General features: G+C 50.8%; 1 protein-coding gene across 13 annotated transcripts in view; it reads right to left on the bottom strand.

The window, feature by feature from the left end:
* The window catches only part of TMEM8B (transmembrane protein 8B), a 66,448-nt gene that overhangs the window by 31,375 nt on the left and 18,704 nt on the right, over positions 1-16,369 (bottom strand). For 6 of the 13 annotated variants that reach the window (XR_014140045.1, XM_031039580.2, XM_031039581.2 and 3 more), the window contains exons 2-10: positions 13,000-13,189; positions 12,444-12,651; positions 6,291-6,424; positions 5,691-5,959; positions 4,756-5,081; positions 1,498-1,591; positions 1,188-1,311; positions 961-1,103; positions 548-726 (exon numbers count right to left, since the gene is read on the bottom strand). Coding sequence is in view for 12 of the 13 variants with exons in the window: in XM_031039578.2 (XP_030895438.1) it covers positions 548-726; positions 961-1,103; positions 1,188-1,311; positions 1,498-1,591; positions 4,756-5,081; positions 5,691-5,959; positions 6,291-6,424; positions 12,444-12,651; positions 13,000-13,189 (1,667 nt within the window). In the remaining variant the exon portion in view is untranslated. The other 7 variants (XM_081803154.1, XM_081803153.1, XM_081803156.1 and 4 more) reach the window with 5 other exon arrangements.

The raw sequence follows: 16,369 nt of genomic DNA, 5'->3' as shown, positions 1-16,369 counted from the left end.
ATCAAGGAGGCCATGGTGACTGAATGGGGAGACACCTTTTCATACCATAAGAAAGAAGAAGCTAAAGATACAGAAATGCCCAGTACAATGAAGAACATGGGCACAGTATAGCTAGCCCTCACATCATGAGAGATGAAAGTGGAGACTCCATAGAGAGACACGGGAGAAAGTACAGATCTCTTGTCACCATAAGGAGGAGAAAAGGGGAAGTTGTAGACACCATTCCATACTGTAGGACAGCCAGTATATTGAGGTAAAGGTCCCCGTGGCCCTCAGTGTGTGAGACAGCCGGAGACCACACACTATTTCAAGCGGCTGTTGCTTATCTTAAGTTACAAACAGCCCTGTTCATTTAGCCTGATGTGCCTTACAAAAATTACCATATTCCAGGCGTGCCGTGACCCTGCTGTAGAAGACATTGTGAGGAGGGAGACATCCTCATGTAATGAAGGCATAGACATCCCCAAACCCGTGGAAAACACGGTGGAAATGCAGACCCTCACCCATCACCATAAGGACTCGGTGAAGACACAGATGCACCGCATACCGTGGAGAAGAACATGGTGAAGGTGTAGACAGCAGCTTCCAGCACATATCGGCTCCGAATGGCCAGGACCACGGGTGGCAAAAACATGAGGTTGCTCAGGCAGAGCAGTAGCGTAGACAGCAGCTGGAATCCATAGGTGAGCGCATCGGCACTGTCGGTGCAGCCCCAGCCCCTCCACCCTGCGAGTGGGGAGGGCACAAGGTGGAAGGTGGAAGAGGGCCCAAGGCAGCCACAGGTTCGTCACTCCTGCTGGCGGCCTCTCGCCAGGCCCTAGACATTGCCAGGGAAGGGTGGTCTCCGCCCTCCCATTCTCTCCAAACCCATCCTCAATTCAAGGTGCCTCCGCCCGTCCAGGCCGCCCCTCCAACCCAGGAAGCCCGCCCACGGCTCCCTCACCAGCCCAGCCCGCTCACCGGCCTTGCACTCGCAGGCCGCGTACAGGTAGTTGTGCGTGCGCAGCAGCTTGCACTGGCCGTAGGGCCCGCAGTCGTCCACGCAGGGGGAGAGGAAAGTGCGCAGCCGCACCTCGGCCGTCGCGTTCCGGCACCGCACGTACCTGCGCGCACACACACCGGGCCGTCAGCGGGGTCCCAAGCCGCTCCTTCCCCAGCCCGGCCCCGCCCGGCCCCGCCCCGCTCACCGAGGCCCCACCCCGCACAGGGAGCGCAGGGTCAGGAACCAGGTCCCAGTCTGTGGGAAAGGGATTCGCAGCCTGGCCACTCTGGAAGTGGCACTGACGGACAGGAGGAAGCCAGCCAGGGACTCTTAGGGGAGAAGGGAGAAGAGGGGGTATCAGCGAGAGGGAGGAGGAGTCAGTGTGGGGTCAAGACCTAAAGAACCTTCACCCACCTGACCACACTTCCCTAGCCCATCCTTCCTCCATACCATCCCCCACCGGCCCCAGCCCCAGAGTTAAAGCCTCCTCTGCTTCCCCCATTCCTCACCCCCACCTTTAGAACAGGTCACCGCTGCATCCCCCAGGCTCAAGGGCACCTCGTGAGTCAGGCATCCAAACACCGTCACATTCTCCTGGAGCAGGGAGCTCTGCGAGGGCAAGTATGAAAACGAAGAGGTCACACCCTGCAGACCCTACCACCACCCCACCGCCCCCAGACTCCTATACCTGTTAACACCTCTCCAGAAACCCCTCCGGGAGCTCACTGAACATCCCATTCCTGCAGGTTCTCTCCACACCAAAGCCTGCCTTTCTCTTTCTCCCTCTTTCTCTTTCTCTGTCCTTCTCTCTCTTTTCTTCCTTTCTCACCCCTATTCTTAGAACAGAAAAACTGGAGAACACCAGATCCTCCACAGCAGAGATCTTTCAAAGACTGACGAGAAGGCAAGGCCCAGTTCTGAACATTGTCATTGAGCAGAATTGTTTAAACTCTGTCCAGACAAGAGAGAACACCCTGTTTCAGTCCCATCTAGCTTACTGAGGGGGGAGTGAGAGGGGGGCTGTTGCTGGATGTAGAAACTAGTTGTGAACAAAGGAAACTGTAAGGTTTTCAATATCTTCACTTGGGTCTGAAGGCAGGAGGAGTGTAAAGAAATGTACTCTTCCCCAGGTAAAATGATCCTAGGTACTGAACAGCGGTAATAGAACACCTCGGGGGTTAGTGTATCAACCTGTCTGGGATTTAAAGAAACCAGATATCCACAGGAGTAAATGTAAGGAGTGTCTACAAGAATAAAAGTAACAGAATGCCATAAGCTCACCTCATTCAAAAAGGATTTGAGGTAGCTTATTAAATGCATATAATAGGATAAAATAAATGCATGAGGGAAATTTAAAAATCAAGATAAAAAAATAAAGTCTGTCCTTAGATGTGAGCCATATATTTGATGCTAACTTCCAAGCAACCAAAGCAAAAAAAGGAAACATAATGAGTTACCAGATTTTATCTTACGAGTCCATAAGATAAAATTTAATTAGAGTCTCAAGAGAAGCACAGCATCCAAACCGGTGGTTCTCAGGAAAATTCTCATCAAAGAAGCACTGTGTTCTGTCATGCATCCTGTCCTCAACCACAAGAGTGAATTTCATACAACTTGTTTATAACTTCCCTCAATGCAAGCCAGGGTAATATACCCAAGTATTATACCATAAAAGTCATTCTAGTTGGAAGCCAAAGGGGGGGAAATGTCCTCTAGGTATGCAGTTCTCTGATCCAAATGTTCAGTTCTTGATTCCAAGGGGAAAAATCAAAATACTCGGAGGGAAAAATCAGAGTAGATGAGCCAATATATCTTTCAGAATAAATATAATAGGCTGTTTGAGGTGTGTAACAAGTGTCATGGCATGCAGATGGGTGTAATATATGCAGATGAATGCACAAAGGGACAGGGTGAGAGGTTGCAGGGAGGTTGGGCCTCTACTCTCAAGATACTGAGGAAGAACAAGTATGGGTCTTACTGGTCTCTGAAACAGGCTCTATAGTTTCAAGGTCAAATCAAGACTTCACTGTCACGGCCCAAAGGCAATAAGAGTCACAGAGAATTTAAGTATGAAAATAAGGAATGTCTTTGGGCTTAAGAATCTGATCTGTCCTGACCAGCAGGAGGACTAAAAAGTTCTGAGCCATGTCCTACAAAAGACCACATCTAGCCACAGACCAGGTCTCAGGTTGGCTGGTAGGGAAATGGTGCCTGCTCCCCAGAGCTGGGGAATAGTACATAAATTATTGGATCAATGTCAATTTAAGACAGTCACTAATGGCCTGACACAGGGCTCTGCCCTAAGCCCAGTCTTATTTAATGCTGAAAATAATAACTAAGAGGTACAGAAGGCTGGCTTTTCAAGTGTGAATTACATAAAGCAGGGAAGACCCAAGACCCAAACTAGTACTAGGCAATGCCTCAAAGATGGACATGAATTCTTTCACTGAAGTTAAAAAGTTCACTGCAAAAATACGAGGTGGGAATTGGCAGGAGTTCACATGAACCAGCTCAGGGCACAAAAATGTGTGCGTCCCTTAGTGACGAGTAAATAAACATAGAAGTTAATGTGAGGGGCGCTTGGGTGGCTCAGTCGTTAAGCGTCTGCCTTCGGCTCGGGTCATGATCCCAGGGTCCTGGGATCGGGCCCTGCATCGGGCTCCCTGCTTGGCGGGAAGCCTGCTTCTCCCTCTGCACTCCCCCTGCTTGTGTTCCCTCTCTCGCTGTGTCTCTCTCTTCAAATAAATAAATAAAATCTTTAAAAAAAAAAAAAGAAGTTAATGTGAAAAAGGACTGAGAAGACACACAGTTTTAGGTCTTCTTCAATTTTCCAAAGTTTTTACATGTGGTCCTATTACTCTTATAATAAAAAAGTAAGTGTACACAACTGGTTTGAAAAAAAGGAAAAGACTCCGAAATCTTAGTTCACCACAACCCCAGGTGATCCCCCAGTGTGATGTGGCAGCTCAAAGAGGGAACCTGACCTCAGGCTGCACAAACACCACCTGCCACGCTGGTCAGACCCCCTTGGATCACTTATCTCAGAGACACTAGGACCAGAGGAGACAGCAGAGGATGGGGAGAGGTCTAAGATGCTGAGGTTGTTCAGCTTTGGGGAGATGAGGGGCATCTGAAGGACTACTTAACAGGATAGGAATGTAACAACTGTACCACACAGAAGATGTAATATAACAGGGGAAACTGTGCAGGGAAAGAGGGGGGATAGGGGAACTCCCTGTACTTTCTGCCCAATTTTTCTGTAAGCTTAAAACTGCTCTGAAAAAATCAAGTCTATTAATTTAAAAAAAGAAAAGAAAAAAAAGGACAAGGATAGATTTACTGGATATAGCTTCCGGGGCAAAACAAAGATTGGTGGGTAGAAATCCTGGAGGCAGATTTTCATGGAATGTCACGACTTCCTTTAGCAATCAGAGCTGTCTAAATATGGACCGCATGGCCTCAAGAGGTGGTGAACTCCCCATCACAGAAGATATGCAAGAAAAGTGAACACCTGCCATAGAAGCCCTTGGGAAGTAGAAGGTTAGCCTATAAAACTGGGATAACTTAGCCCACTGTGAGTCGCCCTGGCTGACCTAGCCCTATCTGTAGTAGAGTCAACATTCAGGGGAATGTCTGTATGTTTATTGATCAGACTTGGGCTGAGGCATTGTCCCTAATCGTAAAGTGGGCCCAAAGCAACCCTGACATCTTCTCCTTCAAGCTCCCCTCCAGGGCAACCCCCCCCCCGCCTCCCCGTTTTCCACCAAGAGTACCACATTGAGCTGGAGCTCCAGGCTGAGGACGCCTCCACTGTCCAGCACTGGCAGCAGCCTCAGGGCAAACACTGCGGGGCGCTCAGGGGGCAGGGCCACGCTGGGGCCAAAGAAGATGTAGAAGTGGACAGAGAAGGTGTCCAGCTCATTGCGCAGTGTCGGGCGCACTGGCCAGCAGTGCTCTGGTGGGGATGTGGCCCCAGGCCCCTCCGCAGAAGCCCCCAGGGATGGCGGCTCTGGGGGCAGTGGCTGGTTGCCCAGTGACTGGGGCATGTTCATGGCAGCTCCAGGGACGAGGACACGGGACAGGCTGGGCTGTGGGCACTCTGTGGGCAGAGGAAATCAGTGCTGGGGACTGCCGCCCTCACAAGCCCAGCAGCCCCACCACAAACCAGACTGAGCCAGACAGGAATTAGCAAAGAGTAGGGAGGGATGAGAACTAGAATCAAATGTCCTTTGGATGTATGGGGCATCCAGGGTCACAAGATAGGGCCCAGGGGGTTCCTAGTGGTCACAACCAACGGAATGTCATGTGGAGGGAATCAAGGTCATCTCTCCCTCCCCAAGGACAGTGAAGACACTGTAGAAACAGATGATGGGCTCTCTCACTGATTTGCATGGGCTTTGGCAAGGACAGTGTCCCAGAGGTTTTAGATGCCCCTGCCTACCCCCAGGAAACTGAACGAGATTAAATCAAGGACAGTAATGAGGTCCCTTAGTTAGCCCCAGTCAAATGCAAAAAATTATCTAAAGGCCTTCCAATGAATCGAAGCTTCAAGTGGAAGGGCTTTTGGGAGTGTGAAGGAGCCTGGGGGGTTAGGGAGATTATAGGGCCATGGCAGAGGGTCAGTTGAACACAACCACCATGGCTGCCTCTTCCCAGCCACAGATGTCGGCACAGGCTGAGTGGCCAAGGCAGATGTGGGGCTTCTGACCTTGCAACCGCACACAGAGCTGGAAGCGGATGGTCCTGCCAGGACCCCGGGATGGGATCTCCACACGCACGTAGACCCAGTGCCCCCAGGGGGGCAGTGCCAGCTCCAGCTGGCACACCGAGGCACCTCCACAGGACAAAGAGCTTGAGTTGTGCAGGGGTGGGGCCTTGGGGCGCAGGCGCAACGTCAGGGGGCAGGCTGATGCCCCGCGGCTCCCCACACACGCCAGCTGTGCTGAAACCCTGTAAGTAAAGCTGGGCACAAAGACCCTGGGCAGAGGGGAGGTTGGGGGTAAGAAAGGACAGGCGAGAGGCTGAGAGGGACACCAGACTGAGGCAAACACTCAGGAAGAAGGCGACATGGAGGGACAGGGGAAACAGGAGAACAGGAGGCCTTTTTGCTTCCTCCCCTCTGTGCCGGGAGAGAGGGAGGCAGGGGTCCAACCCCCCCTGGGGGCTCTGGGTGGCCCCGTAGCCCAGGTTGGCCAGTGGAAAAGTAGGAACAGGTAGACAGGCTGAGAAGCCAAAAGAACCCTGTTCCCTGTTTGAAGCCAAGGAAGGAAGAGGGAAAGGGTCAGGTTTGGGGGAGTATTCGACTTACTTGTACAGGGCTGAGCGATTGTGGGCCGAGAGGGTTTGCTCTGAGGGACGGCCAGGCACCAGCACAGCAACGTCCAGCAAACGCCGGACAATCAGCTGTGGTTGAAGGAGGTACTGACACTCATCCTGGAGACCCTGAGACAAAAGCAGGAGTGGTGGGAGGAGAGACAGCAAGGGCGCCACTAAAGCAAGGCAAACAGAATCTGCCGAAGGGTGGGGGACAAAGCTCCCAGGGCTAGGACTGAGGTCTCTCTAAGCTCCGGGTCCCTCCTGCCTGGTCTCCACTTCTGTCTTTCTAGGTGCATAGGATCTACTCCGATCCTCCGCACTGGCTGACGTCTGGGGACTCGAAGCCACGCCCCCCAGGCAATCAGGCCTGCACCTCCTCCACTCTAACCCCTCCCCCTGGACACTCCCAGACAGCCCCTCGAGGTAATTTCAAAACACCCCGTTTCCCCTCCAAGCCCTCAAGAACTTAGAACACTGGCTCTCTTTTGGGGTTAGAAAGCTCCCTGAGGCCTCTAGTCCAAACCAACCCAGCCTTCCTAATCTGAATCTTTCCTTTATTCCCTACTCGGCCCTCCCAAGTGTTTGTCCAGCCTCTGCATTAACAACCCCCGGGGAAGGGCCACTCTACCTTCTAGGCAATCTCCAGACTGTAGGCTACTTGAAAACAGGAACCTTGTCTTATTTTATTTTTGCTCCCCAAGACATGAAGCCTAATCATGCCTCACAGATGAACGTCGGCTGAATAAATGAATGAATAAACGAATCAACACAGCTGTGGGCAGCTCTGATGTTTATGAAGCCAGAGCCTGTTTTCTGTCTCCCCTCCCACTGCTCTGCCTCAGGGGACCCACAGATACATCTGCTCCTTCTGAATCAAGCTGGGTTTCTTCCATTACTGGACGCGACAGCCACATCTAAGCTGCTCTTCTGGGTGAGATCCCTGACCCTTGTCGACTGAGTTAGCACTGCCCTGGCACGCACAGCCTCCTCACTCCTCTATGGGCACAGTCCCTTCTGGCCCCTCCTCTGCAGCATCTGCAGCTACCTAAGCCCTCTGATCCCAGCAGGTCAGAGGAGGACAGGGCTCCTGATGAGGCTTCTCAGTTCTTCTGGACAAATGGCCTTATGCTGGCCCAAGAAACTGAAGGCCACTGTTTACTTATGTGGTTATTCTGACCGAGACAAACCTCTAAACCTCATTCTGACAGAAGTTCCAGGCTCTGACATCCCTCTGGGTTCCATACCGTGGAACGAGCCAGCCAAGGCACAGACTTCCAGCAAAGCTCCCCAAGGCTGGAAGCAGGGAGGCCTTGATGAGGCCAGGCCAAAGACCTCACTACCCTCTGCCTGGAATTCTTCTGTGCCTTTTGCACCACTGCATCCCCAATGCCCAGCACACTACATGGCAAATACTAGGCACTAAGAAAATATCTGTTCAGTTAAAGAGTGGGTGACAAAAAGAGGGTCCTTTCAGAGAGCTCTTCAACCTACCTAGTTGCTCGAAGACCTCCATCTCTGATACCCAAAGCAGATGTCCTTCATTTTTGGTGTCAAACCCTAAGGACCAGAAGTACTACCACAAGTCATCTCATCACCCCACTTCCTACGGGAGCAGTCACCACCACAATAACCTTGCAGTAAGCGAGCCCCAAAGGTGGGGGCTCACACGCAGGAGGTGGCCCATTTCCTTGCTGGATGGACAATCCAGGGGGAAGAAACACTTTGCTCTACATCTTTCTTGTTGTTGGCTTACTGAAGGATCAATGGACATGACCTCAATGGTTAAAATGTGCTCCTTCCTTAAACTGTATAAAGCGCACATCCCTTACTGCGGAGGGAAGCATTCAATCAGTGGAGAGCAGGGAAGGTACAGAGATGCAGCAGCCTTCACCCTTGACAGGGCCAGAGAAAGGGCGCCAGAAGCCAGGTCTTCAGGAGCTGCCAAGGCATAAGCCAAGTGAGAGAGTCCAAACTGAGCCAACATCAGCAGTCATGTAAGGAATGGGGTCAAAGCAAGGACACTTGAGAAACCAGGAGGGCCAAAGTGAAAAGTAAAGTGGGAACTAGTCTGAAAGGAGCTAGGGAGGAAGGCCTTTGACTGAACCCCAGACTGTCCTCAGCAAGGCTGAGTTTCCTGTGGAAGGCCTCAGCAGGGTGGCCAGTGCCAGACTCTGGATAGGGCTTATGGACTAAGATGCCCAAAGACGCTTGCCCTTCCCTGTAGGAATATCCCAATACCCAGGACAGCCCCTGGCCCACAGTCAGTCAGCACCAATCAACACAGAAGAGTGCTGGACAGCCTGCAGGGGGCAAGAGTGCAAGCAGAGAGATGACTGGTGGCCCTGGAGAAAGCTCAGGGAAGGTTTGCTCAGAATGGAAAGAGAGAAGCAGATGCATTCAGAGCATACTTTAGAAGTAGAATCAACAAGACCTTTTCTTTACGGACTAGCTATAGAGAAATAAAGGGAAAAGAAGAATCAAGTATGACACCTAAATTGGGGGCTTGAGCAAATGGAGAATGGCAGTGCCACTGACTGAGAAGAAGACTAGAGAGAAGAGGCTTGGGCTGGGAGAAGTAAAATGAGAATCAATGAGATTTTCACTTTGGGCTCTGCTTTGATTTGTACATGCTAAGTTTGAGACATTTCTTGGACATCCAATCAGAGATACCAAGCCGTTAAATATAAAGTCTGAGATTTAAAGAAATTAGGACTCATGGAATGAATACACTTGGAAAACATAACTTATAGGTGGTATTTAAAACTGGAGACACCTAGCAAGAGAATGGAGAAATAAAAAGGAATAAAAGGAACTGTCTCAGGACCAAATATTGGGGCCCCACAAAATGCACCAAACAGAGGAGACACCAAGAAAGGAGACAGAGAAGGAGTGGTGGGTAGGAGGAAAATCAGGACAGTTCTATAAAGTCATAAAGGCCACAAGGAGAAAGTGTTTTAAGAAGGAAAGAGTAATAGAAGGAACTCGTTAATAGCTAGTTACTACTTAACTCTGGAGAGAGGAAGTAGGGACTGGAAGGAGTGAAGGGAAGAGGAAGACTTACTTTTCACTGTATGCCTTTTGTACCTTTCGAATGCTGTACCACGTGCATATATTACCTATTCGAGACACAAATATAATAATTTAGAAGGAGGAGGAAGAGCAGAATGAGCACTGTTAGCAGATTTTAATCTCTTCAAGTTGAGATACAGAGCTATACTTGGTCTGGTTGATGGATTCAGTCGGATCCTTTCTTCCCTACCATCTGCTTCTTTGCTTTCCTTATCCTTGTTTTCATTACTTTACCTGCTTTCATTTACTTTCAAATCTTGGAGCTGGAAAGAGGAAGCATTTGAGGAGAACTCTGCTCCAGAAATTTGGAAAACTTTCCCCTAATGAGCCAGGTGGTACCAGATGTTACCTATAATCCAAAGGTCAGTCCCTCAGGGCAGACTGGGCACCACAGAATGAACACATGCTCCAAGACAGGGAGGGCAAGGCAATGGAGAACATGGGTCAAGACAGAAGAGGTTGACAAGGAAAAGGGGAAAAGGAAAGGAGAAGTGAGATCAGTTTGGGACCCTATGAATTTGAGAAGATAGCAGAAGAACAATGAAAATTGGCCATGCCGCCGCTGTGTGCCAGGCTCTGTGCCAGGTGCTAGGAATACAGTAGCCAGTGGCACAGACACAGGAGCTTGCAGACGTGTGCGACCAGAGCGCAGGAGAACGGCATGGATCAGGTAAGTCACTGCCCTTCTACAACCTCTTAAAGGTCCCAATCACTCTCAGGATAAAGTTCAAACTTCTAGGTCCTTCGTGATCTGGCCTCTGCTCACCCGCCCAGCTCCCTTACCCAGTCCAACAAGCACTCCACACTGAACCGCTTCAGTTCTCCCCTCTGCGCCTTAGCCCATGCTACTCCCACCACCTGGAATGGCTTCCCTTGCTTTTTCAACATCAGGCCTCCCTTCCTGTTTCCTAAAACCACCTCTACCATATTACCAGACTGAGTTAGCCATCTCTCCTTTGTCCTCTTAAAACATCTCCTGTATCTCACTAATATACATCTTATTTATCTGTGTCCCTCACACCCAAGGTCTGGGACAAAGCAGGTGCCCAAGGACTAAGGTCTAAAGGGAGGTCTGAGCTCATCCCCAAAGCTGAGGAGGGCCGTAGAAACAGTGCTGCCTTCTTATGGTTGGGACTCTTCAGTCCCCACCTGAGGCCAAGCCTCACAGGAAGTCAGGACAGCAGTATGAGGAGAAAGTAAGTCAAGAAGATGGAGCCCTGGAGGAATGCTCTGGACAATTAATTCACAGGCTGGAGTCTAGGGAATTAACCAGAGAAGAAGAATCCTTAGAGGCCCATATAAGATTCCAAAAGATAATCAAATTCTTAGAGAAACCACAAGGATGATTTCTTGCCCGTCCCTCACCCCCAAGCCTCTAGAAGACGCCTTAACTAAAGATCTATATCTCTCATGGTATTCAGGCCTGCTGTCATTCATGGGCAAGGTGTAACAGTGTCCCCTTGTCTCTGATATCGCCATACCTCAGGAGTTCTGCCAGTTAGCCCTCCAGCTTGCAGTTCCGAGTCCCCAGACCCCACTTGCTATATCTAGATGCAAATGGCTACGTCAAGGCTGGTTCTGACCTCTCCTCACCAGGCCCCCAGTTCCTCCTACTCAACCAGAAAAGTTTCTGGATGACTAGAGCAGGGCTTCAGAAAGATTTTCCCTGTCAGTTCTCACAAAGAGAATCAAGGATCGAAGTTACAATCAGGAATGTGCTCTTTGGGATTTGGCCAAAGACCTAAGGCATTCCTTGGAATAGAATAACCCCTAGTTCTGATGAGAGTCAAGATCTACCTAGAACCCAGAGCCATTTCCAGGTGAGCTCCCAACATGCTGTCATCCACAGGGCTCCCAGGCCTTGACAGGAAATTCTCTGGTACAACCCTCTCAGGAAAGATAGGCCTATCACTGAGGCCTCAAGTTGCTTTCTCAGCCATAGTTCCCATCGCTGACAACAGCAGACCAGTGCACCTGTCCCTGTACAATTCTCAACTCATTCAGAAGCATCATAACACCTTCTCTGAGCACTGCGCTATAGCAGGAGGAGGAGAGGTGAGTCTGGCGTGGACAAAGAGCCACTGCCCTCAAGGAACTCAGCCTGGAGAGATACAGCTGAGTCAAATCTTCCCAACTGGAAATTTCTCAATGGCCAAGTCCCACTAGCTTTCGTGTTCCTCAGCATCCTGTTCTTTAAATCCTTGCTCTGCTTATGCTCAGTCCTTCACCCTTACCACTGGCCCCACACATGTGGCCATCCCACTCTGCCAAGGGCCAGCTTATCATACCCTCCCTTCCTGCCAATGGACAAGAGTAAGAAACCTATAGATCCTCTCACTACAAGGAGGATATCTGGCCTGTACCTGGGAGGGGCAGGAAAACTTTGTGGCATTTCTTTCCCCTCCAAATCAGAATGGAGAAGCATACTGACCTTTGAACCTACACTTCAGACTTTAAAAACCTCTGTTCTATGAAATCAGAGCTGACATTTGGAGAAAAGGAAGCAACAGTTGGGATGGACACCAGCTGCCCAAGGCCTCCTTTTAACAGGAAAGGGCTTCCCTGCCCCCAAGTGTTCTCCTATGGACTTCCAGAGGGTGTAGGGAGCTGAAATTATGATAGAAGAGGAAAGTTTTCTCCCAGATGGACCAACAACTGGGCTGGAGCCTATGAGAGTCTGCAGGGCTATCACCAATCAAGATGTAGAACAAGACCAGTCTTGGGTTTGTGCAGCAGCATATGACCAGTCCGTGGCTGGCTTCTGATCACCTTGAATAACCCTCACACCTTCTAACAGGGACACTACTCCACAGTGCCAGGGCCTCTGACCGATTCCAGACTCTGCACTTTCCCTTCAGCTACCTGCACCCACTATGTCCTCCTAAGGCTCCCAAATTGCCTCCTACAGATCATGACCTCTGGCCCACCTGCCGGCCTCTAGCTACACCCCACCCTCGCCACCCTTATGCTGTTGCCCACCCTGGAACAAGGCTGGTATGCCAGGTAGCCTGAGGGGGATTCTGCAGGCATGGAGAAGCAGCTTTGGCCCCTCCTACCCTGGGCAGCATCAACCCACCTTGACAGAGATGTGGCCATGGGCCTGGGGAAGGTGGGCAGCCAAGAACCAGTCCCCAGGTAAGGGGCTGCTGACGTTAAAGATGCCTGAGGTGCGGTTGGGCAGTGTCCAGCTGAGGGTCAGTGAGAAAACCCCAGGCACAGCCGTGTCCCCTGGGAAATGTGTGTGCAGGGGATTGATGACAGGGGGTGCCCCGGACCGGAAATACCTGGGGGACCAGAACGAGGAGAGGAAGACAACAGGCAATGGGGTGGGAGATGGGAAATGGGGAAAAGAAAGAACTGTCACTCATCACCAATAACACAAGTGAATTCCCTATACTGATAGATACAGCAAAGTGGTTCCAGGTCAGGAGTCAGGGCATAAAGAATAAGTCAGCTCAGGCTCTCACACAGTCAAACAGGAGTCAGGAGCCAGAGGTCCCTCACTTAGTCATACTTCAATCTGGACATAGGTGAGGGGTTGGGTCAGTTTAGATACTCATACAGTCACACTTTAGTTTGGAAAGTGCTCTGGAGTTGGAGGTGGGGGTCAGGATGTTAACTCGGACACTCACACAGTCACACTTTGGTCTGGGCAGTGGTCCCCAAAGGTTCCCCCCTGCTCCTTGAAGATGATGAGGTTCCAAACAGCCAGGAATGTGTCCTCAGGAACATGGAAGTGGAAGAGCTCGGTGCTGGCAAAGGAGCGGAAGGGACTCAGCTTGCGGGGTGAGCAGGTGGAGTAGTCAGTCAGGAAGAGGCCTCCTGGGGAGCAGGCAAGAGAGAAAGGAGCAGGGTAGGACACAGGGCACGTTCGTTAAGCAACAGGAATAGCACCAACTCAACAAATATTCTCCTCTGAGCCAAGAGCTGGGGCTCATGCTGCCCTAGCCATCTGCTTTACTCCTTATAATGACCTTGGGAAAAATGACCTGTTTTTACAGATAAGGAAACTGAGGCTCAAACCTAGACCAACTGAGGATTCAAACTTAGATCTATCTACATCCCAAACCAGGACCCTTTATATGCCCCCACAGCTGTCCCTCACTGAGGAGTCATTGTTCTCTTCCTAGCAAGCTTAACAAAAAAGAGGTGTGAATGACGTGTGCTGGGGTGGGGGGTGGGGGACATGGGCTCTTTGGCCACTGAGCAGGCTAGAACTCCACCTGTGGAGCTTGGGAGTCAGCACTGAATGTGTAACTTCCTTGTTTATTTTCTTCCCCTTTCTGTTCCCCTGTGGTTCCAGGAGCAGTAAAAACCCTCAGAAGCTTCACAAAAGCTGTCTGTATACTGGCTCAGGGCAGGAGGGGGAAGGGGAAAGTGTGGTGAGGATGCAAGGGGCCTGCTTGGGTGGCAGAGGCAAGAACAGGAGCTGGTAGGCCACCATGAGAACTCCCAGGAGAGGAGGGGAGTCATCAGGCCCTGTAGGATTCAGAATGAGCAATCAGAGGGCGTTTCCCCAGAGGGAGGCCCGGTGAGGCAGTCAGCTGGCGACTCAGGAGAATATCAAACCACTTGGAAATATTCACACTTGGGGTTGGGGGCACTGGTTATCTCTAACTGAAGCGCCAAGATACAAGTACCTGATCATGGTTGTTCAGAGCAGAGCCAAGGTGAGCAAAAAAGTCTGGTGTCAGCAGCTCTCCAGGCAAATGCATGGGCACTAGGACTGCCGTGACAGTGAAAATAACCCAGTAGCTCAGCTGCATAGAAGAGTGTCCCCGATGGCAGGCAAAGTTCTGGAGAATCTGACTGCTCTGGAGACCTAAGATCAGCCCTAGAGAAGCACAGAAGGATGCCCCCAGGACAGACAAGAAGGCTGGGAACTCCAGCAGCTTCAGGACAGAGCAGGGGGTAGAGGGAAGACCGTGGAGGGGAGCTTTCAGCCAAACAGGAAATACACACAGGGCTTACCTAGTCTGACAATCTCCCTTCCAGAAATGGGAGCTATAACTCAAGATGAGGTATTTGAAATAAGAGAGAAAGAGGCATCTGGGAAAGGGAGCCTGCTGAAGGAGGGAACACAGGTAAGGAAGGCACCACTGAACTTCAAGGTCACCCTGCAGGGAGCTGCCCTAAGTATGTAGAGGCCACGGGCCCTAGACTGGCCTATGCTCATCTTCAAAGCCATGGCTAGACCCAAGGACTAGTCAGTCCAGTTCAGACCACATGATGAGCCTCAACAGTCAGCAAGGAAAACCTACCACCTTTGCGAGCTGAGCACTGATAATGGAGGCAGAAAGCCAAGAGCGGAATAGCTTGGCTGCTATTGTTTACAAGAAAGTGGAGCTCTGGAGCACCCTCTACTGGGGTTAGGGGAGAGCTTCTCCTCCCCAAAGCTGGTACCAGGTCATCGGAAGGGCCACTGCTATTGTGAGGAAGAAATGTTGGCCAGTCCCCCAGTGCAGACCCTCCGAGAACTGGTGGTGAAAAGCAGCTAATGACTTTTGGAAAAAAATGGGTAAGTACAAAGTACAAAAGTACAAGTACAAAAAACCCTTGTGATTCAAAGGAACATGGCATGGCCTGGAGAACTGGGAAACTGGTTAAGCCACCCGAAAAGTGGCCAGGGGCTACAGAGGTCACAGAATGGGCTGGTGGGAAAGCGAGTGAGCAGCAACTGACATGGTGGGAGGAGCCTAGAAGTTCTAAGGGCAGATGCTTGAGAAAGTGTCTACAGCCCCATTCACTCCAAGCTTTGGTTTGGCATTTCACAACGGCCTACAGAGCTGTGTCCCAAAGGAAGCATGAGTAAAGCCCTAGTCAAGCCCAGAGGAACCCGTCCTGGATGCTCCATACTTCCACATGAAGCTAGGGTGATTTTCCACCACCGTCTGAAACACACACGCACACGCACATGCACACACGCAAATACACATACAGGCAGAGGCTGGCCCTGCTAGTGATAGCACTAGGTGGAACAAAAGGCGACTTCCTGTGATGGCAAGGCACCCCTGGGCTATGCAACTATAGTCAGCTGAGCCCAAGGAAAAGACCCAAGGATTGGGGTAGACCAGGAGACCCAGGAGGTACCTTCCATTCCTGAAATGAGACTAAAGCCAACAATAAGCATTCATTAAGACTACGCTATGCGCTCTGATATGCTCTGATGGTCCTGTGACACTGCCAGCCTCTTCTCAGGTGAAACCTGTCACCACCACCAGGTCACAGAGCACCCCTGCGGGCCAGGCCACAGCCACCAAGGCAGGGATTATTAACAACACCAAGGGCAGCCCTTAGTAGAGCCCATTCAGAGCTCTTTTCCAACTTCATTACAATTCTCCCCAAAGCACCTGAACCCGCTTCTGGACAATCATCTTTTAATCCACATCTTTCAGCTTCCTACAGTTCTGTGGCTATCAGCCACCCTCCTCCCCTAGCCAGCCCAGGCTTGCTCAATGGGCTCGTGAACAAAGAAGCCATGGTGGCAGGGATGGATGCTACAAATTGGGCTCAACAGTAGATTCTCCCTCACCTAAACTGAAAAACTGGCCTGGCTATTACCAAATTAGGCTATTGCCTAATTTGCCAGCAGCATTCATCAACACTGAGCCCCTCTATAGCTCCTTCCTTCAAAGAGTCAGGCTAGGGGCACATGGATTATCCTATATGTTGTGGGAGGCAGCAAACACTGCCTCCAACTAAGAAATCCATTTGGAAGGTGACACTTCGGTGATCTGTCTATAGGAGGAGCAAGAATTGCTGAAGAGGAACATGTGTGGCCACAACATGTACTCTCCCCCTCACGTAATCACATAGGCACTCAGAGGACACGCAGGGGCTCCCATGCATGCCACAGAACATACTAACACATAAGCATGTATACGCACTGCACATGACAAGCATTCCCCCAGACCCCTCAGGTACACAAACACATAGGTACCCAGATGCCAGTGAACATACATATAGAGCTTGGACACCTCTGCAGTGGCATGACCTTTGGCA

The sequence above is a fragment of the Leptonychotes weddellii genome, chromosome 14 (genome assembly GCF_054177405.1).
Source record: "Leptonychotes weddellii isolate Sample4059 chromosome 14, ASM5417740v2, whole genome shotgun sequence".
NCBI lineage: Eukaryota > Metazoa > Chordata > Mammalia > Carnivora > Phocidae > Leptonychotes > Leptonychotes weddellii.
This window is presented reverse-complemented; position numbering and strand designations above follow the sequence as displayed.